Source organism: Emydura macquarii, unplaced genomic scaffold (assembly GCF_026122565.2).
Source record: "Emydura macquarii macquarii isolate MOO-44397 ecotype Brisbane River unplaced genomic scaffold, CSIRO-AGI_Emac_v2 contig_2207, whole genome shotgun sequence".
Classification (NCBI taxonomy): domain Eukaryota; kingdom Metazoa; phylum Chordata; order Testudines; family Chelidae; genus Emydura; species Emydura macquarii.
This window is the reverse complement of record NW_027132344.1, coordinates 3,738,528-3,764,984: the sequence shown is the minus strand read 5'-3', so window position 1 is coordinate 3,764,984 and position 26,457 is coordinate 3,738,528. Positions and strand designations below refer to the sequence as shown.

Genomic DNA, 26,457 nt, shown 5'->3' with positions numbered 1-26,457 from the left:
CTTTACAAACCTGCCATAATAATTGGCCAGCAACTCCCTTATGACCTTGATCCCAGTGGTTGGGGTACTCAGCTGGGCTGAGAGAAGCCTCAGTTCAATTCCTCCCTCTGCCTAATGGAGAAAAGGGATTTGAACAGGAGTTTCTCACCTCTCAAGTGAACACCTAAACCATCATGGAATATTCTGATGTGGATCTCTTGTTGTAGCCATTCTAGGTTGTATTAAATATTAATGGGCTCAGAGAGAGAATGACTCTATAGTCTCATGGTTATGACACTTACCTAAGGTTGGAAAATCCTGTTCAAGTCTCTTCTCCTCATCCAGTAGAGGGGAGAATTGAACCAGTTTCCCACATTCTGGGTGAGCACACTAGCACTAGGACAAAGGAAAGTGATGGCAGGTGCTGCTGCTGCCTCCTCCTCCTCTAATAGTCCACCCCTGCCCCCACACCCATTTTTGTGGGAGTCAGGCAGGTGCCTAACTTGTTCTCTCAAGCAACATCTTAGGCATCTAAGGTGCCTGACTCCAGGAAAGGCATTCCCAGCTGTACATTGCAAGCACAGACAGATGCTTCCTTGTATCCCAGACTCAGACCATATCTACACAAGTTATGCTAGTGTACAGCTGCTGAAGTTTGTATATCACCCAGGCACTTGCATATGTGGCTGCTTGTGTCTGTGCTGCATGTACTTGCCAGGAATTCTTGTTTTGATGCAAAGTCCAATGCATGGTGGGTAGGCACCCCAGTGTGCTACATACCACCATCTGGCAAAATGCCTTTTGGGAACTTTTCACAATGTGTTGTGGGATAGAAATGACTTACCTAGGGATCTCTGGGTCAAGTTCCCAGCATGCAGTTTTCTTCATGCCATTCATATCCCATAATTTTCCACACCTTTTTAAAATCCCTCAAACCCACATGGTATTTTTTGGTGTCTATCTTTGACAGAAGCACGGAGCATGCAGACCCCTGCATTATTCTCATGAGTGCTGCAAATATAGGATGCATGTTTGTCCTGTATTTGCAGACTTGCAGTGGTCTGAGGGATGATGGTGAGGTCTCTACCAAGTATGGCATGCAGCTCATTGTAAAAGTGGCAGGACTGTGACTTAACACCTGATCTATTGTTGGCCTTCCTGAAATCATGTTACCCCTGGTGAAGCTGCTTCACTTCATGCGGCACAGTTGCTGCTCTGTTGTACCCTTTGCCAGCATCCCCCATAAAATTGTTTCCTAGATGTCCATCTTTCTATTGCTGGTCCATAGCTGTGCTTGCACAGCCTCTTCTCCTCATGGCCCCAGGAGATCCAATACGTGCTGCCTACTTCAGGCTGTAGTATATTTACTGCATGGAGCCACTGTGGTTGGTTGGAAGTTACACAAAAAAGATAAGCTGCTGTGTTTGCCCAGGTGAGCAATCACAAAAAGGCATTTAAAAACACACACTGGGGGCTTTAAAAGTGGGAGTGACAGCTTCCAGTCTCTGGATGCCTAGGAAGAAGAGTTTGTAATTGTGACCAGAGCTGTCACTGTCACAGAAAATTGGGTATTGTGAGACAGCTGCTGGAGGACTGTTAGGATCAACAGAGTCACTTAGCATCTACATTTACAGTGTCAACCTCAGGAGGTCAACCACAGCTCCACACCATTCAGGGAGGTCATTTTACTATGCTGCTGTAAGGAGGTGCTTGTTGGCAGTAGATAAATTTGTGCGTAGACATATGCACAAATAGGCAACTTACATCATCCTAACTTTGTAGTGAGGAGCAGGCTTAACACACCTAACTCTGAGGGATGGGGCTTAGGAAGACGATCTCCCATTGGGTGGCTTAGGCAGCTCCTGGCCTGGCATGCTGGCTTTTGTGGATCCCCTTCTCAGGCACCTCTCTCTCCCTGTTCATTGGATAGGGAGCCTAACTCAGGCTTTGTGAATTCCAATGATTTTCTAAGTACCTAAAAGTTAGGCACTGCAACTCTCAGCACTGCAACACTTGAATCCCTTTGAAAATCTGAGCCGATGTCTATGCAGCATTCTGAAAATGCTTATACAAAGGGCAGTGTCCCCTGAGGAACAGCACACTAAGTTACATACACACACCTTTGGTATGAGAGGAAACTGAAGTGTGTGCACTTTTAATGATTCAGTTAGCAGTTTTTAAATCTGTAAAACATGTTCAAATTCTTACTCAGAATATGTATTATTTATTATCATTCATATCATGAGCTGGCAGATGATGGTTATGGAAAGATTTACAAGAATGTACACACAGTTTTACAAAAATGTACACAGTTTTAAAAGTTACTTCATATTTGAGCTTTTTGAAGAAAAGTAGCTATTATTGTTTCTTTTTCTAACAAATATACCAACTGCTTATAACACAGTAAACTCCCTTACAGCTGAGCCTTAATCAGAAATAGTAAAGTACTAGTTAAAACAGCCAAGAGCCATATTTTCCATACTCTTGCCCTGCAACAAGCGATGAATGGATCTAACCTGGTAAGTCAACACACAGAAATGGTGGTGTGCTATTTTGAACACTTTTTGCCTCAGAACTACCAAACGGACTCCTCATTTGCTTTTTATTTGATAAAATATTCTTTCTTGTGCTGAAGTACTATGAAGTGTTTGTGATAGCTACATGTCAGTAATGAGAGAAAGAATTCCTTATGTATTTGCAGTGGTAATGCATTTTAAGATCTTTCACTGAAAGATGTTACCATACGCAAGTCTATAATCTATGATAATCTGATCATGGCCAACGTGTATGCTTCAGGGCCTCCAAATTACTGTTTATATTATTGTAGCACCTAGGAGCCCCAGTCATGGACAAAGATTTCATTGTGCTAGGTGCTGTAGAAACACAGAGAGAGGGGGAAAAAAAGACAGTCCCCAAAGCCTAGAATCCAGTAAAACAGCACTTAAAGACTGGCAAGCATTAGCCTCCTCAAAGGTAGCAATACTGATCTTGTGATACAGTTACTGGTCACTTGGAAGCAAGAAATGCACACCAACCACAATTTAGAGACATAACACCGTGCAAGATGGGAACCAGGGAGTCAGATCATTAAAAATTTTGATTCAGTTCTTAGGGTTGCCACTTTTCTAATTGCTGGTAAGAGGACTCTCAAAGCCCCACCCCCACTTCACCTCTCTTCCAAGGTCCCACCCCCATTGCTTGCTCAATCCTCTCACCATCTCCCCACCCCACCCCCTTGCTCTCTGAATTGTCACATGGAACCTGCCTGCAGATAGGAGGCAGCCCTGGCTGAGCAGGGGCTGGCGTGGGTCATCCTCATCCTGCCCACAGCAACCAGACTTTTGGTTCGGGTGCCATTTAGGGTTGCCAGGTCCCCTTTTGGACCAGACTTTCCAGTCAAAAATCAGGCATCTGGCAATCCTAAATGGCACCCGGACACAGGACTGTCTGGTTAAAACCCAGATGGTGGCAACCTCAATATTTCCTCAGTTCTGGTTCAGACACTAACTTAGAATGATGATTCAGTAACCAGTTCAACCACCTTGAACCTGTCTGAACCAGAGCAGATACATTTCCTGCACATTAATGTCACTCACGGTTATGCTTGCATTGTAACTCCTAGCAAAAGATTATATTTTTTTCACTGTAGAAAATTTTTTAAACAAGTTATTTGCATACACTAGTACAACATCCTCCAGAACTCTGTCAGTCATATCTGACCCTTGAGGTGACAAAATAAATTTCAACCCAGAAAATGCCCTTTCTATCCTGACTTGCATAGCAGACACAAGCACTCAGCAGGAGGTAGGAAACGGAGAGGGGAGGGAGGTGTTCTTGGAGTTGTAGTTCCCTTCCATGGGCAGTCTTATTTAGGCAAAACAGACAGAACTAGAGTCTCAGAATCTACCCTCTCTCTCATCTTATCTCCTCCAGTGTCTTCCTGGGAAGATAGTCTCTGCCCCCCTCTCTCTAGGATTGGAGAAGAGGGAGATGCTTCCTCAGGGCCTCATTACTGAACCTGTTATTTTGAACCAGTTACTGTTTTTTGGGTTCGGCTCAAGTTTGGGTTCAATGCAACTGAGGTTTTCAGTTCGGGTTCATTCAAAAAACCTCTCTGAACTAGGGATCAGGTTCAGTTTGACTTCCTGATAGGGGTAAGAGGTCTTTTCTCATTTCTAATTTTATTAAATGTCCTAGTCCGTGTTTAGCTAAAGAGCTGTTGTTTCAAGGCCTTATCTCAAAACTTTTATAATGAGACAGTAAGCTGTACTACTCATGGACAGACTGGGTTCCATTTTAATCATTCCTTAATACATACAACTCCAATTTAAGCGTTAAATATTTATTTTATAAAAGTGAGAATAGTCAATGCATATTATGACTTAATTGCTTTTTGTTCCACCGGTTTCAGATGTCGCCGAATTACTAATTCTCCTGTGCTTTTAAGTAAGGTATCTGACATTTCCTCTTCTGTTGGAATTCCATGAGGTAGTTTCAGGGGCTGTATTCTACAAATAAGAGAATTTGTTTAAATCATAACTATGGCAACAAGTTATTTTAATTGTTGCTAGTTTAAGGAACAGTAAACAAACCTTATCAGATGCTTAATGACTTTCAGTCTATCATTCACAGATGGGATATTTTTGTGCACTCTGGGCTGATGTGCCTACAAATAATGCAGAATAAATGTTACAAACTCACTTTAATAAAGCAATTTATGTCTTTAGGAACTGAGGCATAAAACTGAAGCATTCACATATCAATAAAAGAAGATGTGTACACAAAATTAAACTACTTTGGGAAATTAACAACTTATTGAGAATAAGTTTGTGCTAAAATTCATTCAACTTTTGGGATTCACTAACATCTTCATTAATATACCAGGTCCAAATACTCACAAGTACTCAAAATGATCCCACAAATAAGAGTGAACTAATGAGCATTCATAAATATATTTGTATTTTAACAGCTTTATTAAAAGCTAGTGGACAAAGTTCTTCTCAGCTATGCATAGCAGTTTCAGTACTGGTGTTCTGTTTTCCTTACAAATGCATATTTCATATTAACATCCATGGGCGATCCATACATCTAGGTTCCTATCATGCAAATGCCTTCCTATTTGCTCAACTTTACTATTGTAAGTAGTCCTTTTGATTTCAATGGGATTTTTCATTGCAGTAAAGTTAAGCACATGCATAAAAATGTTTACAGAATCAGGGACCCACAGGACAAAAATATGAAAGCACTGCATTATAGTGAAGATCTGAGAGAAGAATTTTGCCCTAAATTTCTAGGGTAATTACTTTACTAATGTGCATGATAAACATGAAATAAAGTAATTTAGAAAGTATACTTTATCCAGTCCTAGATCATGTATTATCTTCTTTTCCCAGTATGGACGGCCTATTCCACTTTTGATTCTAGTGATAAGATGCAGTTTGTGAGGTTGCTGAGGATCACCTCCATATTTTTCATGATCTGAAGGCCGTGGCTGAAATACCTGCAAATAAGTAGTTCACAAAAAGCATGTTTTTGTTTGTTTATTTTTAAACATTTCAACAGTTACTGAATCTAACAATCTGTTGCAATAAAAATATTCCCTTAAAATGTATTTTGGTTTTTCACTGGAAAGTAAATGTGGCAAAAGCCCCGACATGTCTAATAAGCTTCCCTTTCAGAAGGCCAAGCAGCAACATATGACCATAGTAGTACAAAGCTAATCTCCAAATAATCTAAAATTATTTCAAGTGTTTCCTCATCACTGTTTGCAGAAGGATACAATCAATTTGGGATCATGATCCTCCAATCATATATAGCCTACTCTTCAGGTGCATGATTCTGCAACCATAGACACTTCAATTGCCTTTGCATAGGAGCAGAGGTCCTCCCGGACACATCCAGTTATAGGACCAGGACCCAAATTTGAAAGATGATTGTGACAGGCTTATTATGCAAGAATGCCCTGTTTCAGAACTAAAATTAGCTACAATAAGATACTATTTTTCCCCCACAAAAATCTGAGTGCATACCTCTCTGGTTTAACAATGGTATTGCTAAGTACTACTACAAATTAGTGTTACTAAAAAAAATTATGGTATAAACAAACCCAAAACATGCTTTCAAATCCTTAAATATTGTGCTTACTGAAGCTGGAATTCTTGGCTTAGTAAATTTATGGCGAATCCATCCCGTCCAAGTCAGTGACTCCACGCTGCTTTTTGCCAGAGTCTAAAAAAAATTATGGCGTGATTCGTCAAGTTTATTCAAGGAGAAAATTATTGTTTGTATTGTGCATAACACTGTGTAATGACTGAATTAGGATCAGGGTCCCACTGTGGAATCAGAATAACTGATACAATACTCTGCACCCCTCACATCAGCGGGTGCTCCGATGCCAAGAACTTTAGCACATCCTTGTTCAAGGGAACCAAACGCTTCTGAATCCTTTCAAAGCCTGTGCTTCTGCTCCTTGTGGTCCAGTGAAACGAGGGGACACAACCCCTGGTTTCACTAGGGCCGAAGCTGCAGAAGGGCGGGTGTGTGTCTGGCCCTTCAAAAGAGGAAAACCTCGCTGAGTCGGGACGTGCACTTAGAGAGCGACCAGGCAGCGCAGCTCATCCCTGGGGCGGTCGCAGCGGATCGGGCTGCAGCCCGCCCGAGCGTGGCCCAGGATGGCTCGGAGCGAGGAGCGCCCCAGCCTGGCTGCCCTGGCACCAGTGGACCAAGACGAGCGCAGCAGCCGGGGCAGGAGGAGGGTTGCGGGACCGAGCCGCGGCCGGCGGCTCTCAGGCCGCCCTTTCCTCCCCTTGCGAGCGGGGCGGGGCGGGGCGGGCAGGGAAGAACGAGCGACGGCCGGGCACAGGGGAAACCCCGGCTCCACTCACGCGCCAGGCGACCGAACGTCTAGTAGCGACGCAGCCCAGCGCCGCCGCCATCCCGGTCCCGACGGAATGTTCGCGCAGCTGTTCGTTCGTTCGTTCGTTCGCTCACTCGCTCGCTCGCTCGTTCTTTCCGGCGCCGGAAGCCGAGCATCAACTCAGCACGCGGGGCCGGGGGCCGGGAGCCGCCGCACTTTGGTGCCGAGGCTACTTCGGGCGCGGGGGGAGGGAATAAAGCGCGACACCGGCCGCCGCTTCGAGTTCTTCCGGCGCCTAAAAATCACGTGACCTCCTCAGCTCACACACATGACCCGGCCTGGCTCCGGGTGGTGCGAGGGTTGCTAGCGCGCGCAGACTTGGCCCAGGCCCAGGCGGGGGTTCGTTCGATGCTAGCCGCGCGCCGCCCCCATGTCCCAGGCCGGGCCGGGCGCGGTGACCGCGCTGGAGCCCCCGGCGGTGGCGGCGCTGAAGCGGGCGGTGGAGTTGGACTCAGCATCCCGCTTCCAGGAGGCGCTGGTGTGTTACCAGGAAGGGATCGACCTGATGCTGCGGGTGCTGAAAGGTACCGACTGGCTAGACTCTCCCTCCTGCCCCTCCCGGGCTCTGCGGGGTGGCTTCTGTCTCCCCTCCAGCGCTTGAGCCCACCCCTCCTTCGACGCTCTCCCCCCCGCCGGCTGCCTGCCCGGCTCACTCCGCCGCCAGCAAACGTCAGGAGGGAGCAGCAGCGAAATCTACAAACTTGACACAATCAAATTTGGTCTAAATGGGGACTTGTAATGGTTATCTCATTTCAAGCAGTAATTGCCTCTGATCACACATTCTCACCTCCTAATCAATGGTTGAGAATAGGCCTCTAGTACTCTACTGAATGGACCTTGCTTTCATCCACCTCCCCCATTGTTGTTACTTCCCTTGGATGGATATATATATACATATATAATGTGCCTTGTGTTTTTTATTCCTTACATGTGACAAAGTGGGTTACAGCCCATGAAAGCTTATGCGTATAGAAATTAAATGTGTTAGTCTTTAAAATGCTACAGAACTCTCGTTTTTGCTGTATACAAACTAACATGGCTACCCCTCTGGAACTAGAAAATTAAGTTGGCTTAAATCACTCAGTGGTGTGAAAAGTCCACAGCCCCTGAACAATGCAGTTAAACCAACCTAACCCCTGATGTAGACAGCACTAGGTCCATGAGAGGTTGCCTGCCCCCAAGAAAACCCCTCCTATCAGCCTAGGTAACATCTTCACTGAAGTGCTACTGCAGCATTTTAAGTGTAGACGAGCCTTAAGAAAATCAGAACATTCTTGGAAACTTAGTAAAATCAAAAGGCTGGTTGGCTGCTGTGTTTGAGTGGCCCCCTCTTACTTTAAAAAAAAAAACAAAACTTGTTTTTATAACAGCTGTTAACACACACACACACACACACACACACACACACCCCAGCAGCTTCTAAGGTTTAGATTTTTATTGGTAAATATTTGTAAAGGTTGATTTCACCATAAACACAAAATATTTGTGTACTGACAAAGTATTTCCATGGACAATGAAAAATTTACAGATGGATAATGTAAAAATAATTGCCTGAAAACTTTAATATTAGAGTTTAAGGATATTTTATTTGTATATTTTGACATGTAATGTTGACAATTTGTGTTTTGACCATTAAAAATTATTAACTTGTTGAATGTCAACACTTACTGTCATTAAATAATTACTGTCTGACCACCCCACCGTAATTTTCTGCAACTGTGAACATTATTAAATTGATAAATTTTAAAAGTGCTTAAAATAGACATTGATATTATCAGTCAAAATTATTTTAAAAAAATCAAATTCTGCCAAGCCTAAGTACACACAATGAAAAATATTGAGAACCAGACAATAAAGGGACTGGGTTTTGGGCAATGATGTAGGTCTAGCAAAGGATTTCTTTCCTTTCCTGTAGACGGCTGAATGAAAAAAAATCAGAGAACCTTTTATCCTTGGGAATAGAGAGGATTAATTACCAGACATAGCTGTCCTCCTTTTTTTGAGATAATCTAAATTTGAATATTTTTGATTCACAGCTACAAAGGATGAAACAAAAAAAGCTCATTACAGACAAAAAATATCTGACTACATGGAGAGAGCTGAAGCAATTAAAAAACATATTGCAAAAGAGAGAGAAGGTAGGAAGTTGTACTGTAACATTTTTTTAAAACGTTCATGAAATAATGCACTTGTACATTTGAAGTTATGATACAGTTACATAAGATTTATGTAATACATATGTATGATTGCACTTGCTTGTTTAGTGAAGGATGAATCTTTTTTAGATGGTAAATACCACCAGCAAATTAAAATTGAAGAGAATGCAACTGGTTTCAGCTATGAGAAAGTTTTCCAAGACTACCTTAATGAGACTGTTACAGAAGTTTGGGTAGAGGATCCATACATTAGGCATGTTCACCAGGCAAGTGGATCTTGAACGTAGCCTATGTATAAAACGATAATTTTTCTCAAAGTTATTAAATAATCAAACTAACTCTTACAGTTGTACAACTTCTTACGATTCTGTGAGATGCTTGTTAAGGGGCCCTGTAAAGTGAAAACTATCCACCTCCTCACTTCCTATGATGAAGTAAGTATCTAGACTTCTTGTATGAGATCTATTATTCATATGTACCAATATTTGTCAGAGTGAGGCTCTCTCCCCTTCAACAGGGGATGCAAGCAGGCCAAAAGGCTTTAACATAAACAGTGAATAGTCTAATTCAAAATATTTTGCTAACTAATCAATTCTGTTTATATGGAATCCTAAATGGAAGTAACCCTGGAAGAAAGATATTTATATTGTCCTATTTGACTGTCTATTGTAAGAAACACCATTTAAAAAATTTTTGCAGGGAAACTCTTTGTCATAACCCATACATATAAAAAAGTATCCAAGCCTTTATTATAAATATAAACCCTCTCATTGTCATTGTACTCCTTCTAGACCAAATCTTAGTCTGAATAGATTATCTAGTGTACTGGGGAGGCAGTGCATCTAGTTGGTTAGAGCATGAAATCAGGAGAGAGAACTGAATCCTTATCCATAATCTGTCATTGGTTTGCTATGTGATCTTGGCCACGGCACTCACTGTGCCTCAGTCATCCCATCTGCCTTCATAAAGCATTTTGAGATTTGGATAAAAAGTATAAGAACAAAGTAGTGTTAATGAATTAAAGAAGATAAATGGACAAAGTTGAAATGTACATGGTGAAAAAACAACCTTTACTCTTAATAGAACAGTGGAAAGAGTCAGCAGAACAGTAGCCTAGAAGAGATAAAGCACTCACTAAAGAACTATGGAGTAACACTAAATGTCTCATTTTCATCTTCAATTCATGATCGAGAAATAAGGTTGGTGATACAGTTAATTCCATATTATTCAATCCTGACAAATTATCTAACCATGGTTACAGATATCATTCAAAGCAGAAGGCAATTACTTTATCCAATAAAGTAGATTCTTCATAGTTTTATACTATGTTCAATATTCAATATTGTACACTCTAGCTTTTAAATCAAGACATTTTTGTATTATACAGTTGGAATTCACTCTAAGAAGTAATTGTGATTAAAATGGTAGGAGGAATTTGCATAACTTGTAGATATGATTAATGGGTTTTACCCTAATGGTGTTAAATGTACCTACAGTTTGTAAACTTGTGAAGATGGAATAACATTGTAAATTCTTTAAATAGATTCAACAATGGATGGATGATTAAGATTGGAAGGGGACTTGATTATTTTAAGAAACCACAGGTAGGTGTTTCTTTACCTTTGAATGAATTAGAACTACAAAGTGGCTTATTCTAAAATTGTATTCCTTTCTGTAGGGTCGTTTTTGCCTTGGATACTGTGACTTTGATTTGAGACCATGTTATGAAACAACAGTGGATGTCTTTCATACTAAACACACAAAGAAAACATGACCAAATATTTCTATTATTTAATTACTACACTTACAAGCTTAAAATGCCTGCTTTTAATTTCTCTCTATTACATGTAGTGTACATTTTTATGGAATAAACTATTTTTTATATTTTTGATTACTTGCAGTTTTTTTTACTTGATACCCTCTTTAGCTTGGAAATTCTAACACTTGAAAGCAAGGTATCAAATATCATGAATTAGCCATGCTGAAAGTTCACAAGTGCTTAGGAGACTAGTTAAGTTTCTGTGAATTGTACACACTCCACAAACTTAAATACTTTTGATCCAACACAGAAAAATCCAAATATATAGATATTAAGATAGCCAACCGTCTTAACTATTATGCTTAAAAAAAATTAAGGAAAACATTATATTGCTGCTTAACTAGATAATTAAGGCCAATTGTTTCCTTCTAAAACAAAGCGGAGAGCTGTAAAATCAATAAATACTTGTGCAGACTCCTCTGTGAAGTATCAATTGGTAACAACACTACAATTTTAAGTGTTCAAAAGGGCTGTTCTATTCCAGTGATTAATTTATTTCAATACTAATGGGTGTATGTGTATTGAGCGGGGCCTGCATACCTGTAAATGGAAGATAACTGAAAAGAATGTGCCATACTTGATCAGACTATCTAAATGTGGGATCTTGCTTTGTGGCCATTCTCCTTCCAGTTCAGGACTAGAGCACTGGATTCCAAGAACTTTAGTGGATAAATCAAAAGACAGTTTCTTCAGTGGTAGCTTATTCCTATAAAATCAAACTTGCACAACATACTGAAAATAACCAGATTTTATTTTACATCTTTAGTAAATCATGCACTAGTCAATATCAAAGATGTGACTTATGCTTTCTTATGAAAATCACATTAGTGTCATCACATTCTCACATAAGAGATTCCACTTGTTGTGCAACTCATAGTTTTGTGGACATATTCTCAGAAGAGCACTTGCTAATGCTGTGGTTTCATTGGGGCAAAATTTACTGCCGATTAGGTTCTTCTCTAGTTCATTGCACATTGCTGATGGCAGCCACTGTTCTGGCAAATCCATGTTACAAACTTCAATTCTTCCATGCTTTACATGTATATCCACTTTAACTTCAAGGAGAGATTGATTATACACCATATTAAAGCAAGTGCTAATACTAAATTTTGGGGTCTTGCCATATATCCATTCCCAGGTTTGTAGTTCTTTGGTTTTATTATTAATTCCAGGGAACACAGTCTCATCAGACGGGTTTATTAGAGTAATATGATGGTCAATTTGATGGCATAGAGCATATTCTGCAGCAACAGCATCCATGACCATCTCACATGTTAAAGTTGGATCCTCTTCAGAGAGATTTTTCACTAAAGCAGGCATGCTAGGAGTGGCATTGCTATTTATCCCCTTGTAAGGACTCTTCAACACTGAAGATAAAAAAAACCTATCTGCACTGCATAGTACAGTACAGTGATGATAAGCAGCAGTTCTTCCTAGCTTTGCAGCGGTACCTGAGATTTTAAAATTCCCATTCAGCAAGAGGTCATATCTCTCAGTGGCACGCACATCTAGCTGTGGTTGCAAGGCTTTTAGAGCCCTGACAACCAATTTTAGGTTTTCCATTCTCTCGTATTTTTTCTTAGATGTGAAGAAAGTCAAATTGATATTGCCCAGATCATGGTAAACTGTTCCTCCCCCACTTCTCCTTCTGGCTAGTTTTATGTTCTTCTTCCTCATCATCTTAAGGTTACACTCCTGCCAGGGATTCTGGTGTCTCCCAATCACCACAGTGGGAGAATTTCTCCAAAGGAAAAGAACCTGTCTGTTCTCTAAATTCATGTTGTCATGAATCCAATCTTCCACAGCCAAATTCTGGTAAACATCACTAGAAACAGACTGTAGAATGAGCCCTCTCTTTGCTGTGCACTTAAAGCCAGCTGCCGGAATCCTAAGGACACAAAATAACTGAAAACAGTTCTTCAGGGATGATGGGATTACCATGTTTCTAATAAAAATTATCAGATAATTCATGGAAGAAGAAGCAGGTCTGTCAAAATTTTGTATGAGATGTTCATAATCTGCACTCCTTTAGTACAGATCCATTACTAAAGGAAATCTCACTTTCTTCCCAGGATACCAAAATAGTGATGGCACCACAAATGAATAAGTTTACAAGGTAGTTTTCCTTCTTCCAAATCTGATGAGGGCATTCCACCACTGGTGCATGGTCATTATCGAAGAGGGGGCTGCAGAAGGCTGTTTCCACTTGCTGCATATTATACCTGCAAGGGCCAGGGGCAGGGAAGAGAAGCATAGTATCTGATTGTATGTGTTTTTCCCCCTACCAGGTACTTTTACAATGCTATCATTAACACGAAGTATTAGATAACAGAGCCTACCATAAATATAGAGGTTAACGTTTTAAGACGTCAATAAGAGGTGCAGGTGATAAGTGCAGGATTGACATTGCCCGTGACCCTTAAACGCTGGAGGCCGAGCACAGGCTGAGCAAGCTCCGTGTGAACGGTCTCACGTCGCTTTGGCAACATACCACCAGCCTGCTGCAGGGACCGCGCGCGAGCGAGCCCGGCAGTTACACACCCGCCTGAGGGGCCCCCGTTCCGCGCGCTGGGGGGGGGGGGGCGGGGCGGGGGTGAGGGTAACGGCCGCGGCTGGCTGCCACGCGCCGCTGATCGGGAGCCGGCTGTGACAGGAGAAAGCGAGAAACCCCCAGCGCAGCCCGGGCTGGGTCCTTCGCCCCCCGGCGCGCGGGGAGACGGGCTGCCCACGCGTAGCCGGCGGGGGAGCACTACTCACGGTTGGAGGCTCCGACCGCGTCCGGCTGTCGCGCGGCCCGAGCCGTTGTTATCGGAGTCACGTGCCTACCCTCGGTGCGCTTCCCAAAAACCCTTCCGGCCGCGCGCCGCAACCGGCGCCCGAAGTTCCTGCCGATGAATCGCCCGCTGATGACGCGAGGGAAGGGACGAGAGGAAACACCACATCCTCCTGCGCGTGCGGGGGGGGGAGCGAGGTTTGTTGTCTCAGCCCGACCCTGCAGATCACATGACCTGGTGTCCGCGGGGGGGCGGGGCTTGCTGGCACTGCCCCTCCAAATTAAGCAGTCAAACTCCGCCTATGCTACTAGTAGTACTAGTAATGATGATGAGTGTGTAATTGATTATACTAATATGGCGGTGGCTCCAGCCTACACTGATCATGGCTAAGGCTAAGATTTAGTCACGGGTATTTTTAGTAAAAGTCGTTAATAGATCATGGGTATTAAACAAAAATTCACGGCCCGTGACCTGTCCATGACTTTTATTATAAATACCCCTAACTAAATCTTAGCTATTCCTGGGGTGCCACTGCTCTGGGGGCCCCATGGGCTGATGGCTGGCCACTGCAGTGGCAGCAGGGGCTGACTGCCCTTGGCTGCCCGCTTTTCCATGGCTCCCAGTAACCACTCTCCGACAGTCTCCGGGACCCACTGCTCAGGCTGCCCCGGGACCGCTGCTGCCATGGCAGTCCTTGGGACCACTCCCAGGACCACTGCTTGGGTGGTCCCTGGGACCAGCCACCGAGGTCAGCTGCACCAACTGCTGCAGCTGCGGAGGTCATGGAGGTTGCAGAAAGTCATGTAATCCATGACTTCCGTGACCTCTGTGACAGACTAGCAGCCTTAATCATGGCTCTGAAGAGCATGCTGTTTCTTCTGATGAAATCCTTTCGCCAAATAAAGAAAACAATGATAACCTGCTGCTGCAAAATACACCAGTATGATTACCTTCCTCTGATGCTGCCCTGTGGACTGTTGATACATAGACATGGGCCCCAATTTCTGCCAAAATTGCGATGGAAAATATGCAATGTCATCAATACAACATAAGGACTGAACAAGGTAATTATAACATTTTATGCATTTTTTATACAATGAGCCATTTTATTAGATCAACCTTTTCCAGAAGGGGTTGACTTAACTTAATTTTGTGAGACAATTGAAATAAACAGATTTTTATTGTATCTAAATGTAAAAATGTACATTCTAGGTTGCTCACTACTACACAGTGAGCTGCTTACTCTCTTAAGGCCCCACAAGTGTGCCTGTATGTAGGCCCAGCACTGTGAGCACTGTGATGTAGGCCTGAACCAGAGCAGGCCCGGACCATGGATACATATTTGAAGCTTAAGGGTTAATCCTCATACTGAGAAAGAACAAAATCAGGTATTGTAGATAGGGATGTTCCGGACACATTGATTGTTTGTTCATGCCACCCCAGGCTCCACTATGACAATTGACTGCTTGAACATATGAGTAGGAACATCCTGCCTAAACATTTTGTGATTTAACATTTATGACACATTGGGGCCCTGTTTGTGAACATCTAAGTATGAATGTTTGGGAACATCCTGAAATCTAATTTTGATAATTTACAAGTGAAGGTAAGTGCCCAATGTGTATTAGGAATGTGGTTGATGTGTAAATTATGGGGCAATGAGAGAGCAAATAAGATATCTTTTATTTCCTTTTAGTAAAATTGGTATTAATAGAATTGGTGTAGGTATAAAGATTTTATTATGTTAATAAGTAAGTATAAGATAATGTACCAGTGTAATGGGATAAGAATGTAATGATTTTTAGTAAGTATGAATGAGGAGTGAATGCAGTTTGAGTCTGCTGAGATAAGACGGCGAGGAAGTAATTGCTGAGGTAATGGTTCTCAGCCTCCAAGGGCAGAAGGGAGAGAAGATGCTTTTGTTTAAAGAACTTTTACAACCCAGATGGCCGAAGATCAAGATAACCCTGGAAAACATGGGAGTTAACACCCAAGGACAGGAACAAGACAAAGTGTGAAACAGGAATGAAAGAATAATGGGAAAGCTGTCACACTTGCGATATCAAAGTAATTGATGATTACATCAAACAAGGAGACTATCTGACATAACAAAATCCATAGACCCGAATGGGGATGGATACGTATAAAAATGGGGAGAAGAAACCTGGACTTTGGGCTCGTTCTGCAAACCCCAAGGAGCATCGTGTCGCGACCGACAGAGCCTGGCTCCACCCTCGTGTCTGAATCACACGGCCAGTGATTCAGCTCGGGCAACAACTGGTAATTATATCCATCCTGCAGAACTGTGGTGTGTGTCTGAGTGTGTTTTAGGCAATTGCTTTTTAAAATGTTTTTCTTTTTTGTATTCATAATAAACACAGCATACTGCCTTATCCCCTGAATAAGATCCTGCTGTTTATTTTATAAGTATAACATATATTCATCACAAATGTTGGAGAGTATGCATTAATATTAAAATGTTTTTTATTTTAGGAAACCCTGTGATATAGCCTTCAATCAAGCGTCCCCGAACGGTGAAACTATTGAAAAAGACTTGGCTGTGTACTCACCATCGACTGGCTGCTGAGTCTTCTGTTTTGTGTGCAAATTGTTTTCTCTGAACAGGATTTGATCATGGGATCACCTTGGTGACCATGAAAGTTCTACGGAGCAGCAACAAGCTCTCGCCACTTATATAATGCATTTATCAAAGACTCAAACCCTTGATAAACATATAGCAGATAGATATATTAAAGAAATTACTGGACAGAAATATTGAAGCATATTGTATCAGCAATAAAATGTCTGAGAACACGAGGTCTGGCACTGAGAGGGACTAATTAAACCTTTGACAGTCTTTCTAATGGCAACTTCCTTGGCTGTTTAGAGTCCTTAGCACGCTACAACCCTTTCCTGGCTGCCACATCGACAAGTATGGGAATGCTGGGTATGGCACAACATTGAATCTATTATCAACAATCTGTGAAGAGTTCATCAAAATCATGGCTGACAAGGTAAAGCAGGCTATTGTGGATGAGCTAAAATTGGCAAAGTACTTTTCCTTCAGCATTGATTCCATGCCGGATATTAGTCATACTGACCAGCTGACATTTACTGTGAGCTACGTGCTGAATAACTGTACACTGGTGGAATGCTTCTTGAATTTTGTTCTAGTTACATCACATACAGGTATTCATCTGTTTTAATGTTATCCATGAAACCCTAAGTGACAAACTAAATATTAATCTAAAGGACTGTATAGGTCAAACATACAAGAATGCCATTTATTCTGGAGTGCGGAGCTTGGGTAATTGCAGTCAACAAGAAAGCGATGTACATCCCATGAATGACCCACTCACTTACCTTATATGATGTTGCGGCTGCAGAGTCATGCACTGATGCAATTATATTTTTTGGATTTGTCCAAAAACTGTTTTTCTCGGAATCGACTTATCGCTGGGGCCTATTGTGAGATTCTCTGAATAAGGAGACATCTGAGGCCCGTAAAACTTTTCCCAAAGCACCTCAGTGACACAAGGTGGTCAGCTCGAGCAGATGCACTTTGCAGTTTATCATGCAACTACAAAAGCTACAAATCTGTACTTCAGGCTCTTGGTGCAGATACTCTGCAGAAGAGCAACATATGAGCAGAGGCAAACTCATTAGTTGAAACCATGGATCGGTTGGAGACTGCATTTCTGACAATATTTTGGAGTAGTATCCTTACAAAATAAACAAAACAAGTTAACTTCTGCAGTCTGAAACAATGGACTTAGGCACAACTGTGACACTGCTGAAGTCACTATCTGAGTTTGTGGCAGCACAACGGAAAATTTTTTAAGAATACCATGAATCTGCGACATCTTTAAGTTCTACAGCTAACTTTCAGTTAAAGCGGCAACATCATCCAAAGTGTATGGCTAATGATAGTGAAGAACTTGCTGTTGTGCTGACTGGTGAAGCGAAGTTCAAAGTTGAATTGTTCTATGCCATAGTTGACTCACTTGTCAGCCATCTCAGCAGAAGAATTCATGTATATTCAGAAATAAACAACCATTTCTGTTTTTTAAACGGGTGACCTTGACAGTACTGCTGTTAAAGAGTCTCTCAGAAGTTTAATTGAATTCTGTTCAGGTGACCTCAGTGAAGAGATCTTTGAAGAATGGGTACAATGGTGCTCACTTGTAAAGCAGCTTGCCTCTAAGCCATTAGCACAAGCTCTGCCTACACCACTGCAAATGCTGACCATAATGAATATGAATGATTTGCAAACAGCCTGTCCAAATGTCTTTATTGCACTATACATTTACCTGACATTACCAGTCTCAAACTGCAGTGGTGAAAGGTCTTTTTCACATTTAAAAAGAATAAAAAGTGCTTTATGTGCTACAATGGTTCAAGAAAGACTTAACTCTTTCTCTGTTGTCCATTGAATCTGAGATGGTAAACTCTGTAGACATCTCCAGTTTAATTGAAATGTTTACTTCATGCCAAAAAATCTGAAGACATTTTTCATCTCTGTAAATAGAACAATAACTACATGCAGTGATTTGGTTGAGTAAGTTATTCACGTTAATACTTACTAAATAATTTGTATATTACATCTCTGAAGCAAGGCTGGTATGAATAATGATGCTGTAAATAAAATGAATTAAGGTTTTTCATATTTTTTATTTTTAAAATGTTTTACACTGTTTTAAATCCACCCCAATTTCATACAAAATTTAATTCAAGCCCTGGTAGTTCATATGAAAAATGTTAAGGGATAAAAAAGAAAAAGAAAAAGAAAAAAGTGTGAAGGTTCCCTTTTACATGGCTGGTGTTTGACCATCTTTGGCTTTTGTTATCTGTTTTTACCCATTTGTGTTTTATTTTGTGTTTTTTTCCTTATGGTTTGTTTTATGTACACTTGTGTGTATTCTTTTTGCCCTGCGGCTAGCATTGCTGATACCCTAGCGGCAGCCACCTCCATCTGCAACTAAACTTGTAAGTATTGTTAATAAAACTTGTGCAGCTGTGTGCTGTGTCAAAGACAACTTCTGTGTTGAACTCCTGTCTTTTACAATTGTTTCACAGGAGGGTCCACAAAAGGTTAATCTGGCCATGTCCCCAGGGCCAACAGGGAGAGGCCAGCACTCTAAGTAATCCAGACTGACGGGGTGGGCTGGGCAGCCCAGTGAGGGAGTTGAGAGTCCAGAGCCCATCCTCCATGTGAGCTGGGGCTGCTAGGGCAGAGTAGAGCAGCAGAGCCAGGAAGAGCTCAGCTCAACAGCCCAGAGCTGAGATGGGGAGAGAGCAGCAGCCCACAGCCAGGGAGGTAGAGCAGCAGAGACCAGCCATGCCGACAGCAAGCCAGAATTGAGCTACAGTGGAGAGACATGGGGTCAGCACTGGGATGGTGGAAGGTCTGCTGCCGCAAGTAAACTGGAGCCAAGGGGGCCTTGAAGGCTTGACTCAGAGTGGGGAATGTGAACCCGATGGGAGGGCTGATACTGGCAAGGAGGGTCCTGCCGCCTAGAATCTGAAGGCATGTGGCCCCCACCAGAGCAGGTGTCTTATCCGTGGTATTACTGCAGTGCATCCAGGTCCTGGGAAGGAGGCCTGGGATGTCTAGCACCCCCCTCCTGAGAGCTACAAATATCTGGCTCACTGTCCAGCACTTAGAACCAGTGCTGACCCCTCAGATTCCTCCATAGACTAAACATATCCTCTGCCAGAATTCCAGCTGGGTGGGTTTTGCTGGACCCATAGTTTACCTCTTCAAGGGCCATGTGGCAGATGTAATAGATAAAACATACAGGTAGTTTGCATGAGATTCTAATGCAGTGCTATTGCTCTTTATGTAAGCACAAGAAATACACAGATAATACAGATCATTTAGAAAATAACAAACATTCTGAATGCATTCTGAATGCTAGCTCAGCCTTCCGTTGGAAGTCCTCAGGACTCTATGTTCAGGTAGGAAGGGATCCCTCCTGCCTCATCAGACTCCCACAGCAGCTTCCCTCTGCTTGATCTGGTGACACTAGCCAAAAACCTAGAATAGATCAGCTCCTGCCCTTTTATAACCATCCAGTCCTTGTCTGGTGCTTCCTGGATCAGCCTCCTCAGGTGATCGCAGACCCGTACCTGGTGAATTCCTTGTCAGGTGACCTCTCCTTTAACTAACCAATTGTCTGAGGTGGGAGCCAGTCTCTTGTCTAGGGTGTTTGTATTTGAATAGAGGGCTATTCTGATTTAAGAACTTTCTGTTGTCAGCCCTGTATCATTAGAATTTCCATCCAACATGATGGTAAAAGCACAACAGAGAAGATAAACGGTCACATCTTCAAAATGAAGTTTGAAACTTGGCAAAGATACATACAGAAGTTCATATTCTCATACAGAATTTCATAAACTGTACTGTCAGATTTCTCAGATTGCTACAGAGGACACAGCATCTTGCAGGACTGGGCACCTGTATCATTACTTAAAAATACCAAATCACTGAACATTTGTTAGTATTGAAACTCTTGACTTTTGGAAGTTTATGATGGTGTTGTTCTCATCTTTACCACTAGATATCACTGAAGAGCACTGTGTAGAACATCTTTATAGTAGTATCGAAAATTTAAAACTGAGAGCCAAACCATGGCAGTTTTGTTATTAATTTCAATGGGTCCAAGATTTGGCCCTGAATATATGCAACACACAGCTGAAAATATGAGGTGTAAAAATTATTGTGTGGGCAATGATAATGTACCTGATCTGGCTTTCAGACACTGAAGGGTGACGTACATAGGTACCAGAGAATAATGGATAATATACTTGATGATCAATTAACCTTGAGATTGTTCATGGGGATTAAAAATGACAGCTAGAAACAGACAAGCATACAATTTTGAACAGGTCTGTATTATAGCAACAACCAGTAAGAAAATCCTGGGACAGAGCTATATTCCCAAAAGATCAAAGGAACAAAATAGGGCAGGAGGTAGTCTCCCTGATTGGGTATTTCATTTATCATGATATTCTGCAAACTCTTATTCATCAGAGAGATGATATATGGTCCTGTAGAGGGTCTCTTGAGCTGAAGAATGGAAGGATTTTTCTCCTTTGAAGGAAAGACATTATCTGCTACCTGCAATAGAGTCTTCACAGGGCCAGGTGGTCCAGTGGGTAGCACACCCAATATCACCTTTCAGTGGGAAGGCCTTTCAGTCCCATCTCTCACCTGAGGATGGATTTAGCTTCACCCCTGGTTTTGCAATGTCCTTGCAAGCTTCTTATCAGAGGGAGAGTGAGACTGGAAAGTGGCTTATGCCCCTTCTACAGCAGGGGTAGTTATTAGGGTAGCCCAGGCCCTCCCACTCCATTGAGCGGGCTCCAACCTAGGGTCCTATGAGGCTCAACAGTGTCTAGCATCCTGGAATGCCCTCAGAGTTACCCTTCCAGGGTCACTTCCTACTATCTGTCTCTCCTCATGGCTACAATTTCAATATAATGCAACAAAAGAAAAAAAACAAACAAACCAACCTTGAGCCCCAGCTGGGCTCAGGAGGCAGTCTTAGTCTTCTTTGGTATCCTTGTCCAGGAGCCCTCAGAATAGGTCTGACTTCCTCCCCAATCTCCCTCTTCTGAACTGAATTGCTCCCTTTTAAGCTTCCTCTCCAGGTAGAGCATGCTCTGAAGGCTGGAGGGGCAAAGTTACTTGGGCCCAGTATTGTTGTTTAACCCCCTCAGGCCCAGTGTGGGGTTTGTGCATTCGCCATAACAGTCCCAAAATTAAGAATATGCTGCAAGACATTTGATTGTGATGGATGGAAAAGCGAACATTCAACAATGGTAAAAATAACTCTAAAGATTGCCAAATAATAGGTCTTGAAACCGAAAACCTATTAGATTATGGTTATTGACTCAGCTATTAAACATTATTTTGTTTTTATTTGTTATTTTCTACACTAAATAGAATATTTTATGCCATATCCATTGTTCAGGCTGGATCAAGTCCTGAATTATATCATCAAACCTCATTCCACATCTGTCATTTCTAAAGCATCATTTTCTTTAACATAAGTAACAGAGTGGAGTGCTTTATCAGAATAAGAATCTCTGTGAGTTTCTGCATTACTTCTAATGCTGTTTTCTGTTTCTTCAAACTTAATTTTTTCTGTATTTTGAAATAAGTGAGTCCTGGTTCCTAATTGGATTTCCTCAGTGCGTTGTAGAAAATAATCCTCTGCAAGATTCCCCACTTTTGGATCATTCTGTAAGACTAATACTGGTGTATTGGATTTACTGAAGCAGAAGCCCATAGTGCAATTACAATGCGAATTGTAGTTACATGTAAGAAGGTATCTTGAAGGTCAAAGAACTGGGTCAATTAGGATGCTTTTCTTCAACTTGATTGTTGTAAAAATCCTATGCAAAATATTAGAAAAAGATAAAATATTAGGAAAAAGTAGAATAAGTGGAGTGACTCAGTTAACACAAATTAAAACTTAGAAAAGAAATCTGTTTCTCAACTGATATTAATGTTATGATGTTGGAAATATGGATTCACTTATTTTTTTGCAAACACAGGGGTTCTGATGTACAGTAAGTTGGAACTCACAATTGGGATATGTGGAATACCCACCTTATATCTTATCTATATTAAAAATTGCATTATTTTAACTAAAGTATATTTTAATTGATTTAGTTAAACTGGGGGAAAACCCTGTGTGTACACTCTTAAATTGATTTAAACCTATTTTATATTGATTTAGCTTACATCAATAAGGGATCAATTTAAGGATTGGGTTTTGGTTTATAAATTTGCAAAGTAGGGTCATGTCTTCTTTCTGCTTTGGGAGAGGCCAAGAACATACCTGGATGTCAATAGATTTATTAAGAATAATAATATTCCTTTCTTCGCTGAGTGCTCTGTGGGTTTACTACCTTCTTAATTTGGAAAATCAGTAATATATATTATTCTAGTGCTGTTTTGAATCCAAGGGCCTCTTTCTCCTTTGACCCCATATGTAAGCTGGCATCCTTTCAATTTCTTCTACAACTATTTTATCTGTGTAGGTTCTTATTCATTTATATTTAAATAATAAAATAATAATATTAATAATATAATATTAAATATACCTATATAAGGCTCTAGGTGCCCTAACAAAACTAATACAACAACAAAACCACAGCAACACTAAAATAATCATTCACCTACAAATAAACCCCCTCTTTTCCACCTCTTCATCATCCTTCAGCATACCCTCAGTCCTTTTCAAACAGTCTCTCCAATAGATGTCTTTTGCAGAGTATCTAGAAAAGTTGCCAAATTGGGCTATTTTGGACCAATGTGAGGAGCAAGCTCCCACCAAATGGTATCTAAGAGGACCTTCCAAAATTATAAAGTGCACACATAAAGAGGTATTTCTCTCTCTCTTCTCTCCAGTCAGTAGGGGCTGGACTTTGTATGAAACTCTCTCTCTCTCTCACTCTCTTTTTTTTTTAAATGCATTCTTCATATGGGAAGGCTGGGGCAAAGGCATCACTATGTTCCATCTCCTCTGTAAACAAAAGCATCTCCTCTAACTGATAATCTATCTAAACTCAGTTTTAATTTCCTGCTTCTCACCTATACCTCTCACAGATCACAACTAATCTACTGTGTCTTTCCCTCTCTTTCAAAAGTGCTGCTGTCACCTCTTCCCCCTTCGAAAACACTTGTCTCCAGCCTCCATTTCCTGTTTGGTTGGTGCACAGAACATGCCTTTTTTAAACAGCATTATTCCTTTAAGAGATAATTTAAATGGATTTCACTTAAAGAAAAAAAAAGAAGAGGAAAGCCCCAACTAGAGATATATATTTTTCCTCTACAAACGAATTTTTCATAGTGAAGAATTTGGGGAAGGATATGAAATCCTGTCCTGTAATTTCATCTACATTTGAGAGACCAGATAATGTGTTAGATAATACAGATTTTCTTATTTGATAATTTCTGCTACAGTTGACAGAGATGAAAATCAGTAACGATGGCTGACCTGTCAGAGACAAAAACAGAGAGAAGACTCTTTCTGGTGCTGCCTGGAGGATTCCTGAGGTTTAGTTGCTCCCGCTTCCTCCATGCTCTGTGAATGGAGTAGTTTTTCAAAGGTGATGCTAGCTCCTAATCCCCATGAGGGAGTGATCTCTGTCTAAATATAGGTATATGTTTGTACAGATGCTCTGTGGTGGCTGGTGGCAGACAGTTTGCCTAGCAGAGTCTCCTGGATACAAACTCCCTCTGCTAAAACCTACTGGAGGAGGAGATGGAGGAGATATGTCTTTTTCATTCTCCATCAGCCCTGCTCTTGGAATCTCCAAAGAAGTCTCAGGAACTCCACCTTCACACCTTTTCTGGACAATGGGAGGCATTAATGGGGCAAGTGATCCAGGGGAATGACATAGCTTCTTGTCCCTTAACACTTGAGATGGTAGGGGGCAGGGCTCAACAGCCCGGGGGGCCTGGTTCTCACTTCCAGTTTATGTCCCTAAAAGCTGATGCTTCAGGACTTCAGGGGTCTGGAAGGAATTTTCTCCCCAATGTATTCGAGGTGGGTTCTTTTAATCTTCTTCCTCTGAAGCATCAGAGTTGGCCATGGCTAGAAATGGAACATTGGGTGGGGAGGGCCAGGGCCCTGAGATGGTACTGAGCATTCTCTCTCTCAGCTGCTTGTCTGGCTGGTTCTTGATGACATGCCCAAGGTCCAACTGATCGTCATATGTGGGATGGAGAATGAATTTTCTCCCAGGTCAGACTGGCAGTGACCCTGGGGTTTGTTCAATTTCCTCTTCAGCATGTGAGTGCAGGTCACTCGCTGGGATTATCTGGCTATATACCACTTAATCATTTCCCTGCCATTGCAGTGACCCTGGAAACTGGTGCACCTCAGTCCCTCCTGTTCTCTCCTGTCTAATTTCGGTGGTTCTGTGTAGTGCGCTGGTGCTTGGTGGTGTTGGTGGCCTGTGATATACAGGAAGTCACTAAATTACTTAGTGGTCCTTTCTACCCTTACACTCTATCATATTTAATCTCTTTTAAAGTTTCCAGAGCCTCCCCTTATCTGCCACTACCACTACATATGGAGAGATGGAGTTGGGGTGAAGCCACAAAGGGGTCCCTATGTCATGGCACAGGAGTGCTTTGATCGGATTCAGAAACCATTGCAAGGCAGGACTTTGGGAGTGAAATCCTGGCCCCATTGAAGTCAGTGGAATTTTGCCATTGACTTCTGTGAGAACCAAAGGCTTATCAAAGGAAGCTGATCAGGCTTTTAGTTGACCGGCTGATATCTATCCAGATACTCAAAGGTTTGGGACCCAAATTGCTTATTGAAAGAAGTGTGATTCAGTGTCAGTTCTATAAGTGTTATTAAAAATATCAAACAAACAAAAATAAAATCTAGAAAACTTATCATTAAAGCTAAGCTACTATTAATACTGCTACTAAACTAAGAATAAAACACTACAACTATCAAAGTCAAATGAACAAATTAGTCTCAATATTGGATTGGAATCAAATAAACAAATTAGTTAAATCCTGAAATTAATAGAACAAATAATCAATCTTTGTAGATTCTAAGATGGTCTCTAAGGAGGTTGCTGGCCATTTTGCTATAAACCCCAACTAAAGAATTTAATCCAAGTCAATTGCATCTATAACTTGGAGCTGGTTAAGTATTTTGATGCTGAAGCCAAATTATTATCTACTGTCTGAACCACACCTCCGAGCCAATGATAAATCTTCCTCCTTAGATTTCACTTCATAAGTGATGGCTAACCCTTTCCTGCTTCCCACCCCTAACAAACATATTGTAATGTTATAAAGAACTTTGATAAGCAGAAGTTTGACAACTCATAGGTTCCAAAATCGACATATGACAGTATAAGTTTATTTTGAGCTTTTTAAATACAGAATACAAAACATACTTTATTGAGTATCTTTAGGACTGTTTAAACATGGGGAATGTACTTTCTGGAGCCTTCTCTGTATGGACGTTATGGGTGCTCATTCACGCATACATTCACACAGCCACTCTTTCACACCCTAAAATTAGAGAATAAAAAGACTGAGATGTCTCCCAGCTAGTAACAACAAAAGATACAAATAGAAAAATGAAAAGTAAGATTCTTAAGATAACAGAGTTTGTGAATTCTTCAGCTCTCACAGTATTTTGTACTCTCAAAGAATAGGAGATGGAACTGCAGTCAAGGAGCCAGACGATACTATTGTTGGCATTGTCCTTCCCACTGGTGAGTTTGGTCAAAGGCTGGTGTAGGCTGCCCATTGATGTTGTGACTTTCTCCCCCAAAGGTGATCAATCTCAGAGGTTATGGAATGCCATTCTTCCTTCAGGTGGCTCACTGATCCGAAAAGCGAGGCTTTTCAGCCATACTCTTGGTTTGTATGGCTTGCAAATTTCACTCGCTCTGCCTTGCAGCACCTCACTCTAAGGACTTTGGACAAACCAGGTGCGAGGCCTGCATTGGAGCCATGCAGTTTGGTCCAGTCAGGCTTCCTGAGCTGGAATCAACTTGCAAACGATCCACTTATGCCAGCAGTTTAAAAAATATTCAGTTTGCATACCACTGAGACTGTAAGTACAAGACCTCCCCAAAAAATATCAAAAATACAGAAAACCAGACCACTTTTTGAGGACACTGACATGGCCTTGTCCAGGTGAAATAGTCTTACTATGACATTATGTAACCAATTTATGAAAGTTCAACACAAAATCCTATAAAATAATCGATTGAAAAGACCTACCAACCACTCAACATTCATCCATCAAAAAACTAAAAAAA

General features: G+C 41.6%; 4 protein-coding genes across 5 annotated transcripts; 1 reads left to right on the top strand and 3 right to left on the bottom strand.

Moving 5' to 3' along the window:
* Window positions 1-3,688: 3,688 nt before the first annotated feature.
* On the bottom strand, window positions 3,689-7,015 carry MRPL30 (mitochondrial ribosomal protein L30). Its single transcript, XM_067560008.1, has 5 exons — window positions 6,864-7,015; window positions 6,124-6,207; window positions 5,333-5,479; window positions 4,572-4,645; window positions 3,689-4,487 (listed from the first exon to the last, which is right to left on the bottom strand). The coding sequence occupies exons 1-5, from the start codon at window positions 6,912-6,914 to the stop codon at window positions 4,355-4,357; spliced, it is 489 nt and encodes a 162-aa protein (XP_067416109.1). The 5' UTR covers window positions 6,915-7,015; the 3' UTR covers window positions 3,689-4,354.
* Window positions 7,016-7,124: 109 nt separating this feature from the next.
* MITD1 (microtubule interacting and trafficking domain containing 1) lies at window positions 7,125-10,940 on the top strand. 2 transcript variants are annotated; one of them, XM_067560006.1, is made up of 7 exons: window positions 7,125-7,419; window positions 8,932-9,033; window positions 9,181-9,317; window positions 9,399-9,485; window positions 10,135-10,250; window positions 10,595-10,655; window positions 10,730-10,940. In XM_067560006.1, exons 1-7 carry the CDS (start codon window positions 7,266-7,268, stop codon window positions 10,823-10,825), a joined length of 753 nt encoding a protein of 250 aa, XP_067416107.1. In that variant the 5' UTR covers window positions 7,125-7,265; the 3' UTR covers window positions 10,826-10,940. The 2 variants fall into 2 exon arrangements, with proteins under 2 accessions (XP_067416107.1, XP_067416108.1); XM_067560007.1 differs by lacking the exon at window positions 9,399-9,485 and having other exon boundaries at window positions 7,127-7,419.
* Window positions 10,941-11,603: 663 nt separating this feature from the next.
* LIPT1 (lipoyltransferase 1) lies at window positions 11,604-13,763 on the bottom strand. The gene is made up of 2 exons (XM_067559938.1): window positions 13,628-13,763; window positions 11,604-13,092 (listed from the first exon to the last, which is right to left on the bottom strand). Exon 2 carries the CDS (start codon window positions 12,839-12,841, stop codon window positions 11,690-11,692), a length of 1,152 nt encoding a protein of 383 aa, XP_067416039.1. The 5' UTR covers window positions 12,842-13,092; window positions 13,628-13,763; the 3' UTR covers window positions 11,604-11,689.
* Window positions 13,764-21,638: 7,875 nt separating this feature from the next.
* CUNH2orf15 (chromosome unknown C2orf15 homolog) lies at window positions 21,639-21,938 on the bottom strand. The gene has a single exon (XM_067559947.1). It carries the CDS (start codon window positions 21,936-21,938, stop codon window positions 21,654-21,656), a length of 285 nt encoding a protein of 94 aa, XP_067416048.1. The 3' UTR covers window positions 21,639-21,653.
* Between the last annotated feature and the right edge of the window lie 4,519 nt (window positions 21,939-26,457).

Coding starts and splice junctions, on each gene's coding strand:
- CUNH2orf15 (XM_067559947.1), bottom strand. CDS start 21,938: ATGGGCTTCTGCTTCAGTAAATCCAATACACCAGTATTAGTCTTACAG.
- LIPT1 (XM_067559938.1), bottom strand. CDS start 12,841: ATGAATTATCTGATAATTTTTATTAGAAACATGGTAATCCCATCATCC.
- MITD1 (XM_067560006.1), top strand. CDS start 7,266: ATGTCCCAGGCCGGGCCGGGCGCGGTGACCGCGCTGGAGCCCCCGGCG. Junction 7,420..8,931: donor GATGCTGCGGGTGCTGAAAG/GTACCGACTGGC, acceptor TTTGATTCACAG/CTACAAAGGATGAAACAAAA. Junction 10,251..10,594: donor ATTCATGATCGAGAAATAAG/GTTGGTGATACA, acceptor TTCTTTAAATAG/ATTCAACAATGGATGGATGA.
- MRPL30 (XM_067560008.1), bottom strand. CDS start 6,914: ATGGCGGCGGCGCTGGGCTGCGTCGCTACTAGACGTTCGGTCGCCTGG. Junction 4,646..5,332: donor ATGATCTAGGACTGGATAAA/GTATACTTTCTA, acceptor CATTATTTGTAG/GCACATCAGCCCAGAGTGCA. Junction 4,488..4,571: donor GTCATTAAGCATCTGATAAG/GTTTGTTTACTG, acceptor TCTTATTTGTAG/AATACAGCCCCTGAAACTAC.